The sequence below is a fragment of the Ranitomeya variabilis genome, chromosome 1 (assembly GCF_051348905.1).
Source record: "Ranitomeya variabilis isolate aRanVar5 chromosome 1, aRanVar5.hap1, whole genome shotgun sequence".
NCBI classification, from domain to species: domain Eukaryota; kingdom Metazoa; phylum Chordata; class Amphibia; order Anura; family Dendrobatidae; genus Ranitomeya; species Ranitomeya variabilis.
In genome coordinates this window covers 138,638,167-138,664,407 of record NC_135232.1, presented here as the reverse complement: position 1 = coordinate 138,664,407, position 26,241 = coordinate 138,638,167, and the positions used below count along the sequence as shown (strand labels likewise).

At 41.6% G+C, this 26,241-nt stretch overlaps 1 protein-coding gene across 2 annotated transcripts in view; it reads left to right on the top strand.

Moving 5' to 3' along the window:
- ARB2A (ARB2 cotranscriptional regulator A) overlaps positions 1–26,241 on the top strand; it is a 616,199-nt gene that overhangs the window by 69,570 nt on the left and 520,388 nt on the right. For both annotated transcript variants that reach the window (XM_077289153.1, XM_077289144.1), the window contains exon 6: positions 16,057–16,248. In XM_077289153.1, the coding sequence (XP_077145268.1) occupies positions 16,057–16,248 (192 nt within the window). The remainder of the gene's footprint in view (positions 1–16,056; positions 16,249–26,241) is intronic.

Sequence of the window (26,241 nt, the reverse complement as noted above, 5' to 3'; positions counted from 1 at the left end):
AGCAGAAAACCCATAACCTCTAGGATCTATGGTAGGACATGGAAAAAAATTCTTAACTTCCTGGGTGAACCATTGGGTGAGGTGGCTCCAGTGGGTCCTATCCTAGAATTTCTGCAAGCAGGATTACATCTTGGGTTAGCAACCAGCACCCTTAAAGTTCAGGTTTCAGCCTTGGGGGCCCTATATAACTGTAATCTTGCCTCAAATAGATGGGTTTCGCAATTCATAAAATCTTGTAATAGATCTCGACCGGTCGTTATCCCAAAAATCCCTCCTTGCGATCTAAATTTAGTCTTAGAAGCCCTAACTAAAGACCCTTTTGAGCCCTTACAGGAGTTATCCCCTAAGTTACTTACCCTTAAAACAGTTCTACTAGTAGCCTTAACATCGGGACGTAGGGTAAGTCATTTACAGGCCCTGTCAATATGCCCTCCTTATACTCAGGTTTTTGATGACAGGATTGTTCTAAGACCAGACCCCGGCGTATCTCCCCAAGGTGGTTCAAAAGTTCCTTAGGAGTCAAGAGATTACTTTACCATCATTCTGTAGTAATCCTAGAAATCCAGGGGAACAAAAGTTCCATATGCTAGATGTAAGAAGATCTATGTTACAATACATATCTATGACTAGTCAGTGGAGGAAAGACCAAACCCTATTCGTAGCCTTTCAGGGTAGCAAAAGAGGGTGTGGGGTAGCTAAAAGTACTATTGCTAGATGGATCAGGGAGGCCATTAGTTTATCCTACTCTGCGGGTGGCACTCCGGTTCTTGAAGGCATCAAGGCTCACTCCACCAGAGCCGTGGCTACCTCCTGGGCAGAAAAGGCTGAGGTATCAATTGATCAAATTTGCAAGGCTGCTACCTGGTCCTCACCCTCAACTTTTTTCAAGCACTACCGGCTAGATCTTTCTTCCTCTGCTGACCTAACCTTTGGTAGAAGGGTACTACAAGCGGTGGTCCCTCCCTAAGGTTTCATTCTACAAAAGTCTCTCAGGTGTGCCGTCATGGGGGAAGGGAAAACACCAAGGTTACTTACCGGTAGCCATTTTTTCCAGAACACATGACGGCACCCGTATATTCCCCCCCTTTTTCACCCTTTCGGTGTGCACTATTGCTTTGGGTGCTTTTTTAGTTAATATGATGTGGTGATGGATTGCCATGTATACTAACAAGGGGGGCCCTCTCATGCTCTCAAAACCAACTGAAGCAACAGAGAGGTACCGCCCTTTTATTTTCAGTAGGGTTTCCTGTCCTGACTGGGCGGATCCCCTCTCTCAGGTGTGCCGTCATGGGTTCCGGGAAAACCGGCTACCGGTAAGTAACCTTGGTGTTTTTTTGTTTTTTTTTCTTGAAGATCATGACATTGAAAAAAAAAAGCTTAAAAAAAATACAACAGGAGAAGCTAATTTAAGCAATTGGTCGTTATCTGAAGATGGCTTCCCTTTTTAAAATAAAAAAGGATGTTCCAGTACTTTTCAAAACTTGCTAGATCATAGGGATAGTTATAAACTAAAGATATGTGTCACTTGTAATTCCATTTGCCCACTGCTCTCACCTATTGTTGGTCAGTCACCTGACCGCTGCATCAGACCACTGGAGATCTGGATGATTCAGGTAATGAGTAACATTTATTTCTCATTTTATGGCAGAGTTTGGAAAGTGCTGATTTCTCCTTTTAATGCAGCTGAAATTAAATACATGACATATTACCTTTAAAAACAACACTGGTGCAGTCTCCACTAAATGTAGTAGGTGCTGTTAAATATGGAACCAACTTGTAACTGTCAATTCATCCACTAAACCTCCTTTATATTCTGATGTGCAGATATGCGACAGTTATTCATAAAAAGAAACGGCTCTGTGTGTGAAAGCGAAATGTTACTTTGCTATAGTAGAAGACCGCATTCTCTCAATGGCTTCCTGCCTGTCATCTTGCCTTTGGAGGATCATAACCAAGTGGCAATCGCCTAATGTAGTTATGCCGATATTCTCCTATATGTTTTGGAGATGTAAGACATCCTGACCCAGGCACGAGTCTGTAGACGTGATTTGGGACTACATGCTGCAGTGTCTCTAAGAACGACGTCCCTTTAATGTGCCAGACGTCTCATTATTTCCTTTTTATGGGCAGGGTCGGGGATGCTCTCCGCTAACAATACAGACGTAAGATGGATGTAGAAGGCTAGACTCTGTAAGAAATATGAGGTCAGCAGCTTGGATTTCCTGCCTTGTAGTCCTTCCATAAAGAAACCCTGTCCCTTATTGTTGGGCTGCATGCAGGAGCCTGTGACTAAGAATTCTTCTGTGTTTTGCAGCACTGTTAAGAAACCAGACAAATGTACTATGCTTTATACATGTAAATCCTTCTTATTTTAGCGTCTGAGTATTTCAAACTGCCCTTTGTAACTCTTAATGAAATAACCCGGTTGGCCACCTCTGCGGAGTTCCCTTTTAGTTTCTCTTTGTTTCCAGTAATCTCTGACCCTTTTTACAAGGTTTTTCTTTTTTTTTTCACTTTCTCTTTTTCCTTTCCCCTCATCATATAAAGATGGATACTTGATTTATAACCCATTATACTCATAATGGGGGAAGATGAAAGCAAAAACAAGTCTAATGCCTTTTCAATAGCGGCGTAATTATTGAATTGGTTGGCTTAGATCAGTGTACATTTGTGGTAATGCAGTGTATTGTATGTGTTGCCCTGCAGATCTTGTTTTTGTTGTTAATATTGCCTGATTGTATGTGCCACATAAAGATATTTTTCTGTGTTGAAGGCCATGAAACATACCAGATGCCATGAAGCAGAATCTTTTGTAGTGGTGGGAACATATTTTGTAAGAAGTAAAACAAACTAGCTGTAGTTTGGTACGTTGGTAATGGAATTGTCGAACATACAGTGCATCATTGTAGGAATATCGTCTATTTAACTAAAAACCTATGTGATGTAGTTGTATTCATCTGCCAAAGATCATAGCTGTAGTAGGTGTGTAGTGCATCATGAATCACTCCTCATCAAAGTGCAAGAATTACCCATAGCTTTCCAACCTAATATTGTATACGCCCCCCTCATTTTGCCAAAACAGCTGTGACCCATTGAAGCATAGACTCCACTAGACCTTTGACAACACGAACTTCATAGCAGATCATTTAATTCCTGAGAGCTGGAAGATGAGGCCACCATGTACTTTTGTCCTGGCTTTTGTTTTTCTCTTTCCCAGCTAAGTGACATACACTTACATCCGTTCTTCTGCAGTACACCAACTCTTCTCTCGGATTTGCCCAGGCGGACTAGCTTTGGCTTCCCATGTGCTTCAGTGAGCCATGGGCACCTACGACTCTGTTGCCGATAGGCCAAGGAAGAACCGTCTGTCAATGTTTGATAGGCACCTCCTGCCACTGCTTACTGTGAATACCTAACAAAACCTGCATTTTGGAGATACATTGACCCAGACTTGTATCCATCACAATTTGACCTTTGATAAAGTTTCTAAGATCTGTATGCTTGTAAAAAAAAAAAAAGAAAAGTCTGCATCCAACAAATCTTCAAAAACTGACTGTTCGATTACTGGCTGATATATCCCACCTCTTGACATATATGATGTTATCATGAAATAACGTTCACTTTCTCATTTCGTTGGTATGATGTTATGGCTTAGTAAGTATGTGAGCTGGTTAATTTTAGTGTGTGGCTTGTGACCCTCCTACCCCCCCCCCTCCCCCCCTTCCCCAAACTCCACTCCCTACTTGAGTATGACACAGGGACAAACACATACATGGAAAGGTTTAAGTAGGATAGATAGATTTTACTTTACTCTTGAAAGGTCGGCATAAATGTTAGCGTCTCACAGAAGGCAGTAACTGGATGGTTACGTATTGGATAGAGGCTCAGAACTTGATGGTTACACTTCAGGATTAAAGTATATTATCCTGATTTACAAAGCTTGGGGATTATGGAAAACATTATCTCAAGGGACATGGCTTAAGGGTTTTTGATTAAATGGGTTGTGCACTTTCAGGAAGGTGAACCACAAATACTGTAAAATACTTAAAATATAAAACACAGGAGGTACTCAAGTACACCATGGTCCAGCTGCCCACCGCTGCATCGATCTCAGTGGTTTAGCTGCAGCAGTTCCATGACGTTGACAGCTCACATCACCGCTGTATCCAGTTACTGTGCTCAGTGGCTCATGCTGTCTACCATAGTACAGCCAGTGAGCTGAGTGATTGGCTGCAGCAGTGATGTGCGCTATTGACATGACATAATCACTGCAGCCAAAACACTAGCACCATAGCAGTGGTGAACAGCCTTAACTAGACTCGGGCAGGGTTGTTACCTCGTGCTGGACCCCAGTCACTGTAAAATATCTAAAATCACACTCGCCTAAAAGGGATAACCCCTTAACGGGCAATAAATCTGCCACATCTTAAGGTTTACACAACATAGAATAGTTAAACGTTTCTCACTAGAAACAGGTCAAAGTAGAACTCGTGGTATAGGGGACAGTTTTTTTTCTGACTTTCTCGGGCTACTGAAGAGCTAACTGTACAGGCCACAGTTACCTGTAACAGTCCACATTCTATGTTCTGCAGTAGGTCACAGGGCAGATAGACTGGCATTGGCCATAGACACAAGTGCCACAGTTTAATCAGTAAACACTAGGTATTGGCACTGCACTCTTGTCTAGACGCGCTTTCACCAGCAGGCTCATTTAGGGCTCATTCAGACATCGGTGATTTTTTCATACGAGAAAATTGTTGAAACACTGGAAACTCAGTTTGGTCAGTGTCATTTTTTTCCATCAGAGTTTGGTCGCCGTTTCATCAGTTTTTCAAGCTCCTATCAAACAGTCTGTGAAAAATGTTCAGCCGTGGATGGCATCTGAGTCATGTCAGATTTGCTTTTTTTTCATGGACCTATAAACATGAATTGGTGAGTTTAATCCGACACTCAGATCAATATCTGACTAGTCTCCGTACTTGTGTGAGCCCTCACTCAGAACTACAGAGCAGGTGTGAAGACATAGGCAAGTGGTCCAGCATCACTCTGATAGATCTCGCGGTCTGTCCTTCTCAGACTAACTATAAAGAATGGTTAGCTGCTTCTTTTACTATTCTGGCCCCACCAAGAATGGTGCAACGCTTTTTTGTTGGCAGATGTGACCCTGTGATCTCATGCAGTCTGCTTAGTGCTCATGTACCAACGCAACACAGTTAAAGGGAGTCTGACACTACAAAATGATTGTTCAAACCAAGCTGAGTGCACCCTTGGCATGGCTGACCAGTTCCCACCTACTTATTTTGCATCTGTATCTGCCTCCCGCTTCCTTGATTGACAGCGCTGACTTTACAGAAAACAGGTGTAGTTCTTAAAGGCTCTGCTTACACCTTTATTTTAGCACTCACCTTGCCATTAGAAACCTGATGGACTCTTATGGGGTCTGTCATGTCTCAGTAAAAATCTTTTAGTAATGTTTGCTGCTCCATCAGGAATAGACCCTAACTTGTTCCTGTTCTTTCATCTTTTGCATCTTTTCCTTTTGCATCTTTTTTGAATCTGTGCTTGTCGTTTTTTTTTTTTTTTTAGCTCGCCACTGTGGGCAGGATTTACAGTTTCCAAATGTTTTTGCTACATTTATGATTTGATATTTTGAAACCTTTTGACTTTTTGCTGTAAAAAGTCACAGCAATGGTTGAGACAGGAAAAAAAAACTGCGCAAAATTAATGAACCATGTGCACCATTTTGATGGAATTTGGTGCAAAAAAGTCAGCAATTGCCACAAGATTTTTTTTTTTTTTAAACCCACAAATGAATCTACTCTAAGATATAACCAAAGATCAAACATGTGACATAGAAATTGCATTGCAGCTATATAGAACTTATTTGTACAAGTTATTCCTGATCAGAAGACAAAGTTAGTGGAACTTTTTGCTTTTATGTAAGATTAAAATTTGTAGTTGCTTGACTTCTTAACCCCTTAACGACCACCGATACGCCTTTTAACGGCAGCAGTTAAGAATACTTATGCCTCAGCACAGCTTTTTAACGGCGCTGGTAAATAAGTGTATAGTGCCCCACATCATTGGAATTTCTCCGGGGGTAGATGAGACACAAGAGAGCATGATTCGGATCAGATTTTACCAACCCCAGTGTTGTGATCGCGGTTATTAATTAATTGATTACTCTCTCCTCGGATTTGATCGCACATCAGAGGAGAGCGAAATGGGGTCTCACGACCCCCCACCCACCCATTACCTCCAGTGTCCCTGCAACCCCCCCGTGAAGTCCCCCTGCCAGCAGCATCTTCTTCCGAGAAGAAAATGGCATGCACATTGCACCTGTCAAGATCTGTCGGCCAGCACATGGCAACATTAGGATATTTTTTCTATTGGTTAATTTTGATCACTGTGATAGGGTCTATCACAGTTATCAAAATTAAAAAAAAAAATAGTAAATCAAACCCCCCTTTATCACCCCCTTAATTAGGTAAAAATAAAATAAATGCATTTATTTCCATTTTTCTATTAGAGTAAGGGTTGGGCTAAAGATAGGGTTGGGGTTGTGGTTAGAATTGGGGGGTTCCACTGCTTAGGTACATCAGGGGGTCTCTAAACGAGATATGGAGCCTGCCAATGATCCCAGCCAATTTTCCGTTCAAAAAGTCAAATGGTGCTCCCTCCCTTCTGAGCCCTGCCTTGCGCCCAAGCAGTGGCTTTACCCCACATATGAGGTATGGGCATACTCAGTAGAAATTGCACAACAAATATTTTGTGAAAAAAGTAACATTTTTTTCTTCCACATTGCTTTAGTTGTCCTGAAGCACCTGAAGGGTTAGTAAACTTCTTCAATGTGGTTTTGAGTACCTCGAGGGGTGCAGTTTATAAAATGGTGTCACTTTTGGGTATTTTGTGTTATATTGACCCACAAGCTGACTTCAAATGTGAGGTGGTCCCTTAAAAAAAAAAAAATTTGATGGAAAAATGAGAAATCGCTGGTCAACTTTTAACCCTTATAACGTCCTAATACATTTTTTTTTCCAAAATTGTGCTGATGTAAAGTTGACATGTGGGAAATGTTGTTTATTAACTATTTTGTGTGACACCACTCTGATTTGATTTAAGGGTACAAAAATTAAGTTTGAAAATTGCAAAATGTTCCAACTTTTTGTCAAATTTCCGTTTTTTTTCCATAAATAAATGCATTATATTGAAGAAATTTTACCACGAACATGAAGTACAATATGTCATGAAAAAACAATCTCAGAATCAGGGTTGGGGCTAGGGTGGTGGTGGTGGTGTTGGTGTTAGGGTGGTGGTTAGTGTTATGGTTGGGATTAGGTTTAAGGGTGTGTTGAGGATAGAGTTAGGGCTAGAGTTAAAATTGGGGGGTCTCCGAATGCGACATGGTGCACGCCATTGATTCCAGTCAATTCAGTGTTCAAAAAGTCAAATGGTGCTCCTTGCCATGCGCCCAAACAGTGGCTTTCCACCACATATGGTATATCAGTGTACTCAGGAGAAAATGAACCACAAAATTTGCTGTGCAATTTATTTTGTTACCCTTGTGAAAATAAAAAAAAGTTGCTGTCTAAAGTAATTTTTTTGTGTGTTTTTTTTCCTTCCACATTGCTTTAGTTCTCGTGAAGCACCTGAAGGGTTAATAAACTTCTTGAGTATTGTGTAGACTAGAGCAACTTGAGGGGTGCAGTTTTTAGAATGGTGTCACTTTTGGGTATTTTCTGTCATATTGACCCCCCAAACTCACCTCAAATGTGAGGCGGTCCCTTAAAAAAAAAAAAAAAAAAAATAGTTTTGTAAATTTTATTGGAAAAATGAGAACTCGCTGGTCAACTTTTAACCCTTATAACATACTAACAAAATATTAGAATTGTGCTGATATAAAGTTCACATGTGGTAAGTGTTATTTATTACCGGTAACTATTTTGCGTGACACTACTCTCTCATTTAAGGGTACAAAAATTAAGTTTGAAAATTGCTACATTTTCAACATTTTTGCCACGTTTCCGTTTTTTTTTTTTTTTTTTTATATAAATAACAGCAAATTATATCTAAGAAATGTTACCACTAACATGAAGTACAATATGTCACGAAAATACACTCAATCAGTGGGATCTGTCGAAGCGTTCCAGAGCTATAACCTCATAAAGTGACGGTGGTCAAAATTGTAAAAATTGGCCTGGTCATTAAGTACCAAATTGGCTCTGTCACTAAGGGGTTAAGGAACTTCTGCTCATAAACAGCAGCCAATCTGAACACTATCTACTATATAATTGTCTAAGGGTCACTTCCGTCTTTCTGTCTGTCTGTCTGAAACGGAAATCCCAAGTCGCTGATTGGTCGCGGCAAAACAGCCACGACCAATCAGCGACGGGCACAGTCCGGCGGCAAAATGGCCGCTCCTTACTCCCCTCCAGTCAGCGCTCACACAGGGTTAATGGCAGCGTTAACGGACCGCGTTATGCCGCGGTGTAACGCACTCCGTTAACGCTGCTATTAACCCTGTGTGACCAACTTTTTACTATTGATCTGCCTATGCAGCGTCAATAGTAAAAAGATCTACTGTTAAAAATAATAAAAAAATAGTTATATACTCACCGTCTGTCGGCCCCTAGGATCCAGAACAGGCCTTTCCCGCTCCTCGCGACGTTCCGGTGACCGCTCCATGCATTGTGATCGGTAAGCGCTTCGCCTGGATCCGGGGGCCAACGGAAGGTGAGTATATAACTATTTTTTATTTTAATTCTTTTTTTTAACAGGGGTATGATGCCCACATTGCTATATACTACATGGGCTGTGCAATGTACTACGTGGGCTGTGCAATGTATTACGTGGGCTGTGCAATGTACTACGTGGGCTGTGCAATGTACTACGTGGCTGTGCAATATACTACGTGGCTGTGTTATACACTACGTTAACTGTGTTATATACTGCGTGCGTGGGCTGTTATAAACTACGTGGCTGTGTTATATGCTATGTGGGCTGTTAAACACTCCGTGGGCTTTGTTATATACTCCGTGGGCTGTGCTATATACTACGTGTCTGTGCAATATACTACGTGGCTGTGCTATGTGTTATGTGGCTGTGCTATATACTACATGGCCGGCCGCGAACAATCAGCGACAGGCGCAGTCCGGCCGAATCCTGTGTATAAATTGCATTATTCTAGAATCTTCATAAATAAACTACATACATATTCTAGAATACCCGATGCGTTAGAATCGGGCTACCATCTAGTGAGCTAATATTTTTTTTTAAATAACATATAAGTGTAAGCTTTGGTCTTATATATTGCCGATCCTAAGATGTCTTCATGTCTGGTCCGTGTTGTTATCTATGGTGGGAAAGATTTGAGTAGCGTGACGGCTCTCAGCTGTCTCGTTGTCCCTATTACCAAAGCATAATTTATGCGGTGACCTCCTCGTGGTAAAATACCCTTGGATCTTGAAAGTTTTCTATTTTGGATTTAAAGAACAGATTAAAGTTCAAGAGGTTTGTTAGCCCACCTGATTTTGTGTGGGTTTAATAGATACAAATTGCTTTATGTAGTCTTGCTGCTCTTAGGACTAAATGCATTATTGGTTGATTTGTCGATAAAGCAAGGTTGTGCTCAGCCCTGACCTTTATGGACGTTGCTCAGTGAAAGCTTTGTTTAATGAATTACCGCAGTAAAAAGACAAATTGCTGTTGTATGAAGTTTTAATTAGGACCTCTAAATGGAGAAATTTAAAATGTCAGGAAATAATTTGTTGTGTAGAAAACAGAATAATGTTAAGAAGCAGGTCTGTAATCTTCAATGCATCGCCAGTTGAAACAAAGGCTGGAAGGTGATAACTTGTGTATGAGCAGGATGGAAAAGTGCTTTATGCATTAGCGACATCATGGTAAAATCATGGTCAACCCCTTTGAAATTAGTTGTTTGGCCACTTGGCCCTATGTGTCATAGTGTAGTTACCGTATTTTTCGGACTATAAGGCGCACCCAGGTTTTAGAGGTGGAAAATAGGGAAAAAAATATTTGAAGCAAAAAAAAATGTAGTAAAATATTTAATAACATAAATAACATACTATTATATGTGGTGTTATTATATATAATAGTATGTTATTATGTTGGAAGCTGCGGGACCAGTGTGGTGTCTGTGAAGTACGATATGAAGACGCTGGAGGGTGAGTATAAGGGCTCATTTCCACATGCGAGGCACACGTCCGTATCTCGCATGTGGAAACCAAGCTCTGGCGCCGGCACTTTGGAGCGGAGCTGTGCAGCTCCATGTGTTCCTATGCGGCCGCACGCTCCGCTCTGGAGTGCCGGCTCCACAGCTTGGTTTCCACATGCGAGATACGGACGTGTGCCTCGCATATGGAAATGAGCCCTAAGAATGGGGGCACAGGGCTTATAGTGAAAGCACCACTCCAGCACTGCAAAATAACACTGGAGTGCTGCTTTAAAATCCCATGGGAGAACTATAACTCCCAGCATGTCCTGCAGATCCTATGACATGCTGGGAGTTATAGTTCACCAAAGGAGTGGCAGAGTGCTTTATTGTGTTTTGTAAAGACTAACCTCTTAATTGTGGCAGCCAGCCACACTGTGGTGAGGTAAAAGCTGGAGCATCCCATGGCTGCACACACAGAGCCCTCTCTCTTGTTGCCTTTCCACAGGGCAGGACATAAGAGGAAGCTGCAGATTCTAGGTGGGAGCCTGAAGGACCTATGATGATGTCAGAAGAGGGAGGGCTCTGAGCTGCCATGTGATGCTCCAGCCCGCCCACTTCTGACATCACACAGGTCCTCCTTGTGCACCACAGACAGCTCAGCGTCCAGCACAGGCAGGTATGCAGCGATCTCCTGGCCCCTGCTGCTGCTGCCTCCTCCCCCGGACACACAGATTCTCCCCGGAATCAGTGCTGGGGAAACTGTGTGTCGCTGCTTAAGTGCAGCATTCATTTGCTGCTCCCGGCTCACCGCTCAGCTGATCGGTGGGCGGGGAGCCGCTAATGAATATTCACTGCACTTAATCAGCGGGGCCATGTGGTTTTCCCAGCAGCTGATTCCGGGCAGCGGGGACATCCTGAAGTGGGATAACAGTGCGATCCCACTCGCTGCTGCCCCCCTCCCCACATGCTATATCCGTACTATAAGACGCACCCACACTTTCCTCCCAAATTTGGAGGAAAAAAAGTGCGTCTTATAGTCGGAAAAATACGGTATATAGCAGAGCAGGGGTGGGGAACCTTTTTCCAGCCGGGTTGCCATTTGGAAATTTCTACCGTCAAACAATTAATTATGGTAAGTCACCCTTAATGTGACGGCTGGAGCTGCTTCTCTTTGCTGCAGCTGTGATGTTGGGTGATACTGATCATGTTGCTTCTCACAGCTGCTTTTCCAGGTTTGTTTCGGCCAGGAGAGTAGTCAACTTTTTATCATAAGTTTTGTAAATCATATACATCACATAGGAGATGCTGAGACAGCTGTATATACACCACATAAGAGACGCTGGGACTGCTGTATATACTTCACACAAGAGATGCTGAGACTACTGTATCTATATCACATGGATGACGCTGAGACAGCTGTATATACATCACATAGGAGACACAGGGACTGTTGTATATACATCACATAGGAGACGCAGGGACTGTTGTATATACATCACATAGGAGACGCAGGGACTGCTGTATATAATCACACATGAGACGCTGGGACTGCTGTTTATACATCACACAGGAGACGCTGGGACTGCTGTATATACATCACACAGGAGAAGCTGGGACTGCTGTATATGCATCACAGAGGAGATATATCACAGACTGCTATATATGCATCACGGGTAACTCTGGGGTCATATAAATTACAGGAGGGGCTGGGACATATTCATCACCGGGGAGGCTGGGAGCAATAGACATCACTGAAGGACTATATAGCTCATTAGGAAGCACAGACAGCACTGGGGGTATATATTTCTCTGGGGGAATATACATCACTGGGGCTATATATATCACAGGTGGGGGATATACAACACTTTTGGGGTAAATACAGCACTGGGGAATATACACATCACTTGGGGGCACATACAGCTGTGGGGGATATACAGCACTGTGGGAGGGGGGATATACAGCACGGGGGGGGAAGGCATCACCAGGGAGGCACATAGATCACCAGAGTGGGGGGCTCATAGATCACCGAGAGGCACATAGCTGGAGGGGACAGAGATCACAAGGGGAACAGAGATCACATGGGGAGCACAAATATCACAGGGGGTACATAGCAAGGGGGCACAGGGATAACGGGGGCACATAGATCACAGGGGGCACAAAGCTGGGAGCCACAGATATCACAAGGGTGCATATAGCTGTGGTGCACAGAGATCACAGAGAGGCATATAGCTGGAGGGGCACAGATCACAGGGAGGCATATAGCTGGGGGGGAACAGATCACTGGGGGACACATAGCTGTAGGGCACAGATCACAGGGCGCATATAGCTGGGGGGCACAGATCACAGAGGGCACTTGCCTGGGGGAACAGGGATCACAGGGGGACATATAGCTATGGGGCACAGATCACAGGGGGGCACAGATCACATGGGGCACATAGCTGGGAAGCACAAAGATCACAGGGTGGCATATAGTTGGGGGGGAAAGATCACAGGGGGCAAAAAGATCATATGGGGCACATACCTAAGGGGCACAGATCATAGGGGGGCACATATCACCAGTAGAAAAGCAGAGCTGCTGGCACAGAGATCCCTGGGGAGTCACAGAGCTGCCAGCACAGAGATCGCTCTAGACTCAGCAGCAGCTCGTCTTCTGGGACAGGAGGACGGGAGAGCATTGGGTGCTAACCCAGCCCACCCCGCTGCTAACCCCGCCCACCCAGACGACGTCATCTTTCATATGCAGGGCAGGCAGGATTCTGTAATGAATGCTGTGTGCTGTGCACTTGGGGGTTAAAGGGCCGGCAGCCAGCAGGATGCGGCTGCTGCCTGAGCATTGAGGACCTGCCCCCGGGCTGCATTAAGTCACATGAAAAGTTCCCCATCCTTGTTATATAGGATTGTGGACCTGTTATCTGGCTTGGGTTATTCCTTAGTATAGATGAGCAGACCCGTGGAAGTTCAGGTCCTGGTACCCAACCCATATTTTATTCCAAAGTTCGGTTAGCGTACCAGAACTGTACCCGAACTTGAACAAGAACCCAAGCTCCTTTGAAAGCAATGGAGACCCGAACTTTGGGTCTTGGTAAGAAAAAAAGAAGAATCTCCCTCTCTCACATTACCTGTCCAGTACAAATGCCAAACTTTTTTAATTTCGCAAACCCGATTTCTCCAGCGATGCTCTAGGTGTGCTGAACGCTTATGGAGGAAAACACGCACACCAGAAGACTTCATACACTTCAAATTTGTTAAGGACCTATAACTCTGCTCTTCACCTCGCCAAAGAGACCTACTTCACCACCCTGATCTCACTATCCAACAACCCCAAGAAACTGTTTGACACCTTTCACTCCCTCCTCAGGCCAAAAGCACAAGCCCCTATCAGACATTTGTGCTGATGACCTGGCCTCCCACTTTATAGAGAAAATAGACAATATCCATCAGGAAATCCGCTCCCAGACACCAAGTGCAGTGACTCCCATCACTCCCTGCATCTCCCCTGGCTCACTTTCCACATTCGATCCCATCACAGAAGAAGTCTCCAGGCTCCTCTCCTCTTCTCGTCCGACTACATGCACCACCGACCCCATTCCCTCACGCCTCCTCCAGTCTCTCTCTCCAGTCGTCACAACTCACCTAACTACAATCTTTAATCTCTCCCTCTCCTCTGGCATTTCCCCCTCCTCCTTCAAACACTCTATCATTACTCCATTACTAAAGAAACCCTCCCTCGACCAATCCTGAACAAACCACTACAGACCAGTCTCCAATCTCCACTTCATCTCTAAACTCTTGGAGCGCCTGATCTACTCCCGCCTTACCCGTTACCTCTCCACTCACTCCCTCCTAGACCCTTCACAGTCCGGTTTCCGCCCCCTACATTCGACAGAAAATGCACTCATCAAAGTGACCTATGACCTTCTGACAGCAAAACGGTGACCACTCTCTGCTCATTCTTCTCATCCTTTATGCAGCTTTTGACACTATTGACCACCCTCTCCTACTCTCTAGGCTCCAGTCACTAGGCATTAAGGACACTGCTCTCTCCTGGTTCTCTTCCTACCTTACTGACCGCTCCTTCAGTGTTCTGTTCTCTGGCTCCACTTCATCTCCTCTTCCTCTCACTGTCGGGGTACCTCAGGGCTCAGTCATTGGCCCCCTTCTCTTCTCCCTCTACACAGCCCCAATTGGACAGACCATCAGCAGATTTGGCTTTCAGTACCATCTTTATGCTGATGTCACACAACTATACACTTCATCCCGTGACCTTACCCCCGCTGTACTACAGAACGCCACGGACTGTCTGCAGTCTCCAACATCATGACCGCTCTCTATCTGAAACTCAGCCTCTCCAAAACTGAGCTTCTTCTGATCCCGCCATCTACTAACCTCCCTAAATCTGACATTTCCCTCTCCGTGGGTGGCACCATAATAACGCCCCGGCAGCAGGCGTGCTGTCTTGGTGTTATTTTTGACTCTCTCCTTCACCTCCCATATACAATCTCTTGCCCGCTCATGACGCTTACACCTAAAGAACATCTCTAGAATCCGCCCTTTTCCCACCATGGAAACAACAAAAACCCTCACTGTCGCCCTGATCCACTTCCGCCTGGACTACTGTAACGCTCTATTAATTGGCCTCCCCCTCACTCGACATTCCAGTCCAATGCAGCAGCCAGGGTCGTCCATCTGGCTAATCATTACTCAGACGTGTCTGCTCTTCGCCAGTCGTTACACTGGCTGCCCATTCATTACAGGATACAATTCAAAGTACTTGTTCTCACCCACAAAGCTCTCCACAGTGCGGCACCCCCTTACATCTCCTCCCTCATTTCTGTCTATCGGCCTAACAGACCACTTCGCTCTGCAAATGACTTTCGACTAACCTCTGCACTAATCCGTACCTCCCACTTCCGACTACAAGACTTCTCCCGTGCTGCGCCAATCCTGTGGAATGCTCTACCCCAAGATATTAGGACGATCCACAATTTGCATAGTTTTAGGCGCTCGCTCAAAACACATTTGTTCAGAGCGGCCTATCACGTTCCCTAATCAGTCATTTTATGTTTGTGTGTGTGTGTAGCCCATTCACTATCTCCATCTATCCCCCACCCCCTGAAGATGGCTGGACCATCATTGTAAATACATAATTGTAAATACACACCTGTACGTTTTATCTCCCCCACCTCATTGTAGATTGTAAGCTCTCACGAGCAGGGTCGTCTTATTGTGCTTTAATTATTGTATTGCTAACGTTGTTACTTATGACTGTTGTGTTTGAAACTGTTAGCTGTAAAGCGCTGCGGAATATGTTGGCGCTATATAAATAAAGATTATTATTATTATTTTAACTTTGTTTGCTCATCTCTATCCCTTAGTGGTATAGACATCAATTCCTGTGCTACATTTTCTCTTTTTTTACTGGGTGTTTTTAATCATGTCTTTTGATTATTTATAGTTTTTTACCGTAGTTTTTTCCTTCTCCTTTATTTTTTTTGGGTTAAGACTGCTAGTCCCAAGTCATACAGGCCTCATTACTACAGAGTGAATGTGTGATCAAGCAATGTCACTGCCCACGCGGGATTCCTCTCCGGCCTTAGTAGAGTACACTGGCATTTCCTGGAATAGCTGAATTCAAGTGTTAATTTTCTTTTATTTTTTTTATTTGCATTGTGCTATAAATAATAGTGATGAGCGAATATACTCGTTATACTCGAGCATGCTGGGGGTCCTCCCAGTATTGGGGGACTCAGAACTCTGCAGTCACACAAAGTGACTGCAGACTTATCTGTTTGGACCGGACAAACCCTTTACTATCGCACCTATTTTTCTTTCCCAACTTGTGGATATGCAAATTTAAGTATGCGTGTTCATTTCTTTTTCAGAAAGATGCTGCTGATAACGAACCCAGGAGTTTTATTTTTATGAGCAAGGATGCACTGACGAATGCAGACAAAATGTTGGTGTTAATCCACGGCAGCGGCGTGGTGAGGGCAGGACAGTGGGCCAGAAGACTTATAATAAATGAGGATCTAAACAGCGGGACACAAATACCTTACATCAAGAAAGCAATGGAGGTAAGTGTATAATGTGTCTCCAGATTTATAAAACTGCAAATGAAACCAGTCTAGTCATTTACATATTTTTTTTTATGCTGACAGACCAGGAGATGAAGAGAAAGAGTAGAGGCAGGACCGTGCATACATGTATTGTGTGGTCCATAACACCAGAATAGCTGCCTCCAATTACAGTGAGAATACTAGGGATCCAAGAAGTATAGTTTCCCCTTGCGGAGAGTGACATGTTAAGCATGTCGAGGTGAGGAGACTTAAAGCCGCAGTGCTCCTCTGGGAAATATGCAAATTGTCTCTTCAGAGAGGAAAAGGTCTAAAACTCTAATTGTATTAAATTGTATCTTGTTCTGTGATAGTTGCGTGTCTCACACTGGTAACTCTCCTTCATGTAAAAAAAAAAAAAAAAAGCTCTGGGGGCAGAGTTATCTTCCAGGCACCATCTTCCCCAGAGCCTGGAAGAGCTCATTTATATAAAGTGATAAAAGACGTTTTCTCAGCAAGGCATCTGATATGAGATCTGATATGTAGCACTCTAATCAACAGCATATAACCTGTTTGCCCATTTTAATAGTTTAGATAGGTCATATGGTGACAGATTCCCTTTAATTTCACAGAGTTCGACCTATAGCCTAATATGTTGAACCACAGAAAGTCAAAAACTGCATGGGGCAGACACTAAAAGCTCCATATTAGGGGAAAAAATGATTCCATAAAGCAATCAGGCTAGTTCCCTGGATCAACGTCCCATCACAGAATTTGGTATTCAGAACCAGTAATATTAAATTTTTCAAGAAAGGCATCCTGACACTTCTTGAATTTAAGTACTGAATCAGCCATAACAGCGTCATATATAAGCAAGGAAAAATCAGCTCATCACTCTAGAAGTCCGAGCCACAGATGCCTGTAGTGCCGCAGGAAAGAGCCAAGAAAGAGAAAGATCCAGTATCTGAATCTTCAGTAAAATAAAGCCTTTATTCGGAAATATAAAATTTCCATAGATATAAAAGTCGCGGCCATGTGCATGGGATTAGACACGTGGACAAACATGGTTCGGAATGAGATTGGTAAGAAGGCAGGCTTGCATAAGCAGCAGGATGGATCTCTGGCGTAACATCACAGAAGGAAGGGGGCACTGTGAGGAACAGCAGCAGAGCTGTGATGTGAGGTCACAGTGGGAAGTAGTAAAATCATAAAATTACATATAAAAACAGGCAAAGGGGTATGAGCCTTTTATAGTGTTTTGTTTTGTTTTTTTATTATTATTATTATTATTATTATTATGATTATTATAAAATGTAGACTGAAATGCATTTTCATCTCCTTGGAGTACCTCTTTAATTTTTAAGCTATGTTTGGCAGCCTTCACTCCTTTAATCCCCTCCAAGCAGTTGAAAGTCCTGATCAGCTAGGGGCAAATGTGTTCCATGGGGGCTATATTGAAGAACAGACAGTAAATGGACTGCTCAATTTCACTTAAAGTTAGAACCCCCTTCTATGATGTTCATACATTTTACAAAGTATATAGACTTTTATGAAACAAATCAATAATGTGTACAATAAAGGGAGTCTGTCGGCACAATATGACTGTTCAAACCAAACACACTGCATCCTTGGAGTGGCTAAAGAGTTCAGTGCACCTTCCCATCTATTTGATTTCATTCTGCTGCTGTCCTTCTTTTACTTGATTGACAGCTAAGGCTTTTCACAAGTCAGAGGAAGGGTGTAAGTAATTTGAAAACAAGATGGCGGTAAGATGCACTGAACTGTTTGGCCACAATAGTTTTGCAACTTGTGCTTGATTTGAACAGTCCTCTTTTTGTTGACTTGTTTCGAAAATGTTATTTGCTAGCTGGGAGTATGACATGATGCTTAGTGCTGGAGAGTCGGTAATTAATTGCTGAGCCAAGTCCTCCATACTGGGATTCCCAGTTTCCTGTAGAGCAACACTCTGGTAATAGCGGTCTGTCCCTGTGATCGTCCCATTACTTTTATTCTTCCTTACACAGCATATTGTAAGGTGTTGTCCCATCAGTCCCAAATGTTTGGCTTTCATTTATAAGCTTTGCTAGATTTTACAATTTATGGCAAACTTCAGGGGAACGCCTTGTGCATTTAGAGCGCGCACTGGGGCTTGCTTAAAGTTTAGAAACCAACCTCATCAATGTTCATAAATATTTACCCAGGGGAAGATATACATTTGAAATGAGCTATATTTCTTTATTTTTGGGTGAGTTCAAGGTTTGACTTTACACTTCTCAAAACTTAAAATTAAATTTTTAATTTTTTTTTCTTTGTAGTGAACTATCTTCACACCAAATTAAAAAAAAAAAATAGATATGTCTGCAAAGTATAGTTATTCTAAACTGCTTCAGTCACGTTATTATTAACAATCAATCTAATTGAAATTCTGCGTTGGATAGGTCAGGAACCCTTAGCTTTGGCTGTGCAGGCAGAAATTTTAATTATATACATTTTCCACTGTATCGCAAAAAAAAAAAAAATATATATCATTTGTGTAAAATCAAGTTAAGGAAAGGTATAATTTCTTCTTGGTAAATACTGTTTAAGCTGCTGAAGAATTATTATAATTATTTTTGTCCTAATGCTCCTTAAGGATGGAAGCCATTTATGAAGCTTTATATTTTCACATCTTGCTTCTATTGTTATCAGCGCCGTTAATTGACGATGTGGAATTATAAGCTTTGTACGGTAAGACCCACGGAAGGAGGCTGAAGTAATAAAAATAAAGAAGTGGAGAAATCAGAGGTTAAAAGCTTATTTTTCCAGAGCTGACAGGTTTTGTTAGCCCACACCACCCCCCATACCGGAGAGGGAAAACAATAGTCTGACAGCTCCAGTGTTCGGCAAGAGGCTGTTAACGACAGCTTATTCCTTTATGATTTCAACTCTTGACAGTAGACGTGCCAGGTTGTTGCATCGTGGCAGATGTATCATTACCTCGTGGCCCCGTCTTGACTGAACAGGCACAGAAAGCCCACTTGCAGTTCTGAAAATCCAATTACTCATTTGAAGTGTAAGCTCCTCTCCTTATGCAGGATGAAGGCGAAGTAGGCCAAAAAATCTGCCTGTGATTGTGCTCTTGGATTTTTCAGCATCTCTTCTGTGCTATCTGGTTGCATGAGCACATCGGGGAATATTTGGGAATATATTGTAGCTGGAAAGCTGAAGGCGAGGAAAAAAAAAAAGCGCATCACGGTTGAAGAGGTCACGAAGCTTTGCAGCAAGAGCACACGGCAATCTTTAAATAAGTCCTACACACCTTATCCAACATTTATGCCGATCTATCTTGTAATATCTACTTCAAATATAGGTGTTAAAAATGAAATGAGGATAAATAATTAAACCCATCTCATCCACAAAAAAATAAGTTTCTGCCAGGCTAAAACGGACTTAACGTTTCTCCATTACACACATCTGATGTTCCATTCACTGTGCTGGATGCCTTGCTGGGACTCCAGGGAACTTCTGGAGAAAGAGGTGTGGGTTTTTTTTTTGAAAGTATGTCAAAAGCCATGGGGTTTGTATCTGACCGGAATATCAATAGACGTTAAGAAACGTTAAAATTAATAAAGAAGAAAAAGTTACCTTGTACAAGGATTTATTTCAAAACTAAGACTGGATCCAACGTCCTCCCAGAATCTTCTCTGTCTCGGTGATGATTAAGAGGGGACATGATTTTTTTTAAATAATATCTATTATAAAGTGACAGGCGCGTCCTTCTTCACATTTTGTAAACCATGTCCTCCGTCCTAAATTCTTCATAATTTGGTGATTGTCACAGATTTGCATTGTGAATTCCGCACCGCAAATCAACGGCAATCTAGAGTACCATACAAGTAAATGGGTTTTTCAAAATCACTTGTAGCAGAAAAAATCTACACGAAAATAAAAGCATGGCACTGATTTAAAATCTCAAAATTATGCAGATTTTCCTTGCGATTTTCATCCTATTCAATGCTTAGTAAATGGAGTAGGGTGAAAGCCGCAGTCAAATCCGAAACACAAATTTACAGCTAATACATCGTAACTTTGTTTGTTTGCAAATACGCAGCAGAGATTTTCCGCATTGTGTGAACAGGCTACTTCGATTTGATTATGCATCCACTTTCTGCTGCCTGTAGCCATTTTTCATTACTGAAATCGTATGTACAATATAGTCCTTGCCTCACGGATTGTGGCCGACTTACTAGAAGCTGAATCTAGCAGTTATGATTTTCTTCTTATTTTTACCTATTTTTTTTCCCCCTTTTTGAAGTTTTTTTTTTTTTTTTAAACTGATCTAAAATTTTTTTATTTTTAATTGATTTTATAAATATCCGCTTTATTTTGTATTAACACAACTGCATTTCACATCTGTGTTTGGGCCCCAATGCTTAACCTGACCAAGGGTCTCCTGACCTGATGTCTCCGCCTCATAGGCTTACACTAGGCTTTAATTTCGGATCAGGAAAACAAGAGGAGTTGCTATTTTCAGCAACAGACTAATAAACGATATACGGAGCTGTTCCTCCATACAATGCTTACATCCCTCCACCGCCATAACTAATGACCTCTTAGGTTAGGTTTTCGGGTTTATGATGGTCTGACACTCCGAACGACCGCCTATTGATAGGTCAGCAATACCAAAGTTGTTGTCAACCCCTTTAATTCAAAGTTTGTCGCCTGATTGCAGAAATGAAAGTAGATGATGGTAGACACATTGGGATTTGGACTGGAGCTTCCCAGTTATCACAGATAAGCAAATACAATGTACTGCACAAGTCTAAAGTATGGGAGTCTTAATTAGTAAGTAACTGTACTTTAAAACAAACAAAAAAAATCATTGGACTTGCACCAAGCCCCCCACTGATCAAAACAACTGGGCAGTAGTGGAGCGCACTGTTCCTCGGGGGGTAGGTTTAGATGGACTTTGAGACCTTATATTGGGTCAGCTGTGCCATCTCTTCGAGCTTCTGCCCCATTGTTTTAGTTCTGCAACTGATTCCCCACCAATGAAAACGTCTTGAAGGCCACAATGACATGTCAAATTTTTTTTTTTTTTTTTATGGCATGTTGACTTTTTATATAGATAACACTGGTCAACAGCATTTTTGGTGCCAAAGATATTTCATCGAATTTAGGGTATTTTTGGGGTGCTGATTCTGAATATGTCATCAGTTTTGCCAGATTGGCTCAAGTTTTTGAGATGTTTGGTATCTTATTTATAGCACTTGTTGGTAAATGCGACGCATCATCTCATTTATTTCTTTGGATTAGTACTTGAACTGAGCAGTTCTCAATATAGTTTTGTGTTAATTAGTGTTCTAAAAGTTTGTTCATAGCTTGATTTTTGCACTAACTTTATGTTGTTGTCTGTTTTCCAGTGAAAAGCATGAACTCATCAAGAAGAAGTTGTCTTAACGATCCAGACTCATTCTGTTACATTTGTGGTGAATACACACTGCCAAAACATAGAAGAAACATAACAGACTTCGTAAAAAAAGTGTATTTTGCCTATTTTGGGGTTATGCTTGGGGACCAAGACAAGTTTTGGGCACCACACATAGTGTGTAAAGCATGTATCGAATTATTACGAAAATGGAGCAAAGGACAAAGAAAAAGCTTCAAATTTGGTGTTCCAATGGTGTGGAGAGAGCCAAAAAATCATCATGATGACTGTTATTTATGGTAAACACAGGTACAGGCACATCTTCACAATGAGGGACAGGCCTTCTTGCAGATTCCATGTTACTCCCATTTTCGTTTCTTATGCTTATTGAATCCTTGCACTTGCACTGCACAGAAATAACAGTCATCATGATGATTTTTTGGCTCTTTCCACACCATTGGAACACCAAATTTGAAGCTTTTTCTTTGTCCTTTGCTCCATTTTCGTAATAATTTGATACATGCTTTGCACACTATGTGTGGTGCCCAAAACTTGTCTTGGTCCCCAAGCATAACCCCAAAATAGGCAAAATACACTTTTTTTACGAAGTCTGTTATGTTTCTTCTATGTTTTGGCAATGTGTATTCACCACAAATGTAACAGAATGAGTCTGGATCGTTAAGACAACTTCTTCTTGATGAGTTCATGCTTTTCACTGGAAAACAGACAACAACATAAAGTTAGTGCAAAAATCAAGCTATGAACAAACTTTTAGAACACTAATTAACACAAAACTATATTGAGAACTGCTCAGTTCAAGTACTAATCCAAAGAAATTAATGAGATGATGCGTCGCATTTATCAACAAGTGCTATAAATAAGATACCAAAAATGTCAAAAACTTGAGCCAATCTGGCAAAACTGATGACATATTCAGAATCCGCACCCCAAAAATACCCCAAATTCATTAAAATATTTTGGACACCAGAAAAATTTTTTTTTTTTGTTGACCTGTGTAATTTGTTGTCAAATGTGTTATTGAGGCATGACTAAAGTATTTTGATCGCAGTCATGAAAGCATCAGGTACTTGACTGCTGAACAAACTAAAACAGGAATTGTCTTAAACAATATTAACAAATTACAACATCAAAAATTCTTCAGCAAAGTATGTAAGGTCATTAGCAGCTGCAGGCGTTTCTTCTCCCTGTGGGATGTACTTGTTTAGTTTCTCTCACTTACTGCCTGTGGCACTGAATGGTGGAATTCAGACATGTTCTTCCCCTTCGAGGAGTCTCTAGGGCAGTTTATAAGTCTTTAAAATTAATAAATGGTGTTGCATTTTCATTATCACCCACTACTGCAGCTTTCTGTCTATTACATTTTTGCATAAGAAAAAATACAGATTTGTAGTAAGCCAATCACTCCCCCCCCCACCCCACCCAAGAAAAAAAAACTGAATCAGCCAATCTTTAGATGGCAGATTCAATCTAATATATATATTTTTTTTTTACTTTGTAGCCTCTACCTATTTATTATTTCTAGATCAAGTCATATTTGGCATTTATTTTGAATATTGATTCAAGTTATTGATTACAATAAAAGTGGTCATGATGTAATCACATACGTCAATTTCTTGCCATGTTAATACTGCTTTGTGTGAACTTGTCCAAATAGGTGAGAACAGCAGTGAACCCGGAATAACAGTATAGTATGAAGTTACCAGGGTCACACGACAGTAGAACAAATGTGAAATTTTCATCCAGAAACGTGGTACGATTTTAGTACTCACTTGTTGTCTGTGCGATATCTGTATACAATCCATTTTTTTTTTTTTTTTACAGCAACAGTTCTTAATAATTTACAAGTTTCCTATGTTACAGAATTGCAATGTATCTGAAAAAATAGGACCCTATACTGTTATATCCTTTTTCTTTTTTCTCACCTATACACTTGAATGGGGGAGTCTCATCCAATTTCAGAGTTAAATTGCAACATCCTGCAATTTTTTTCACTTACACATTCAGTTTAGAGAATTGGTCATCTGCACCACCTCATAAAATAACATGAGTCGGTGTGCAATGCAATAAAACAAATCCGATCGCACTCATCCAATTTATACGGTTGTGTGCACAAGCCCTTACTATAGGCCATCGATATAAGTCTCGGACAACCCCTTTAAAAAAACAAATAAATAAAAAAAATGTAAAATCCACAAAAGCAGCAATTAGACCAGGTTACAAAAATACATATTTATAGCACGTGACAGGTTGTCTTTAAATGAAAACTCCACACTTTTTATGTTTTTATTTGCACACAGGCTGTTAAAATATACAGTGGGGGAAAAAAAGTAGTCAGCCACCAATTATGCAAGTTCTCCCACTTAAAAAGATGAGAGAGGCCTGTAATTGACATCATAGGTAGACCACAACTATGAGAGTCAAAATGAGAAAACAAATCCGGAAAACCACCTTGTCTGATTTGGCAAGATTTATTTTGCAAATTATGGTGGAAAATAAGTATTTGGTCACCTAAAAACATGCAAGATTTCTGGCTCTCACAGACAATCAGTGTCAGTGGTCGCACGGACTTGCGGTGGATACCGCGTCCTCCACTGACCAGGACACGCAGGCTCCATTCCACAGAAGGCAATATCGCCGGATTCGGCCATCCCCCTGAGACACTGGCTGTGTCCACCTATATCTATGACCTTAATGAAAACCCACAATCTTTCGGGTCCACTAGCTTCCGTTCACGATAAATATTGTGACTGATGAAGGTCCGGCTATAGGACCGAAACGTTTCTTCTGTTACTTACCGTGGACACCATTAAAACACTTTTTCTGATTAAGTTAAGTCTGAGTGCCGAGTTTTTTGCTATTATTCATGGTATTGGAACCTACTCTGGCACGTCTCTAATGGCTGTGCACGCGTTGATTCTTATAGATTTGTGTTTTTTTGTGACATATTGTACTTCGTGTTAGTGGTAACATTTCTTAGATATGACTTGCATTTATTTATTGATAAAAATTTTGCAATTTTCAAACTTTTAGATTTTGTGCCCTTAAATTAGAGAGTCGTGTTACACAAATTAGTTAATAAATAACATTTCCCACATGTCAACCTTACATCAGCACAATTTTGGAAACCTAATTATTTTTTTTTGTTCGGACGTTATAAGGGTTAAAAGTTGACCAGTGATTTCTCATTTTTCTAACAAAATTTACAAAACTATTGTTTTTTAGGGACCACCTCACATTTGAAGTGAGTTTGGGGGGTCAATATGAAAGAAACCGCATTCAAGAAGTTTATTAACCCTTCAGGTGCTTCATGAGAACTAAAGCAATGTGAAAGGAAAAAAATTAACCTTTTACTTTTTTTTTTTTTTTTTTACAAAAAATTTACTTTAGTCCCAAACTTTATTTTCACAAGGGTATCAGGAGAAAATGGACCACAAAATTTGTTGTGCAATTTTTCCTGAGTACACGGATACCCCGTATGTGGGGGAAAGCCACTGTTTGTGCGCATGGTAGGGCTCAGAAGGTAGGGAGCACTGTTTGACTATTTGAATGCAAAATTGGCTGGAATCAATGGCGGGCGCCATGTCGTATTTGGAGACCCTCTGATGTACCTAAACAGTGGAGCCCCCCAACTCTAACCCCAACACTCCTCTCACCCTAATCCCAACCATAATACCAACCCTAACCCCAACACCACCACAAGCCTAATCCCAACACCACCACCACGCTAGCCGCAACACCACCACGCTAGTCGCAACATCACCATGCTAGCCCCAACCCGAACCCTAATGGCAAAAAATATACATTTTTTGTTTTATTATTTTTACCTAACTAAGGGGATGATAAAGGGGGGTTTGATTTACTTTTTTTTTCTTTTGATCATTGGGATATTGTCTATCACAGTGAAAAAAAAAATGAGCTAATAGGGAAAATCTCCTACTGTTGCTGGGTGCTGGCCGGCAGATTTCAGCCGGCGCACTGCGCATGCGCTCGCCATTTTTTTCCAGGAAGAAGATGCTGGGGGACAGAGCCGGAGGGTCCAGGGACTCGAGAGGTCTCAGGGGGGGTTCGAGAGACCCCATTTCTCTTTCCTCTAGTATGCCAGATCATGTCAGAGGAGAGAGAAATAAATGGGAAATCAAACTTATTCCACAAAACATTGATTTCTGAACTCTCCCTAAGTTAAAACATTAGTACTGTTGAACTTTTTTTTGCAATATTTGACGTCTGCAAGCAATGCATTTTTTTGTTATTTTGACCATTTCTTACTTACATAAAATAAATTGCTTGGAACTTCAGAGACATGTTGCCAGTAGTTTATAGAATAAAAGAACAATTTACATTTTACTCAAAAATATACCTATAAAGAGAAAAATCAGAGAAACAGAAAATTTTGCAGTGGTCGCTTAATTTTTGCCAGAGCTGTATTTTTTCATCTATTACATTTTAAAAAATGGACAAATTCAAATGTTTGGGCACCCTGCATGGTTAAGCTAGGTTCACATTACGTTAGTGGCGTCCGTTAGACGGACTACATTACACAGCGGCATAACGCGGTGTAACGTAGTCTAACGCCACCATTGACTCCA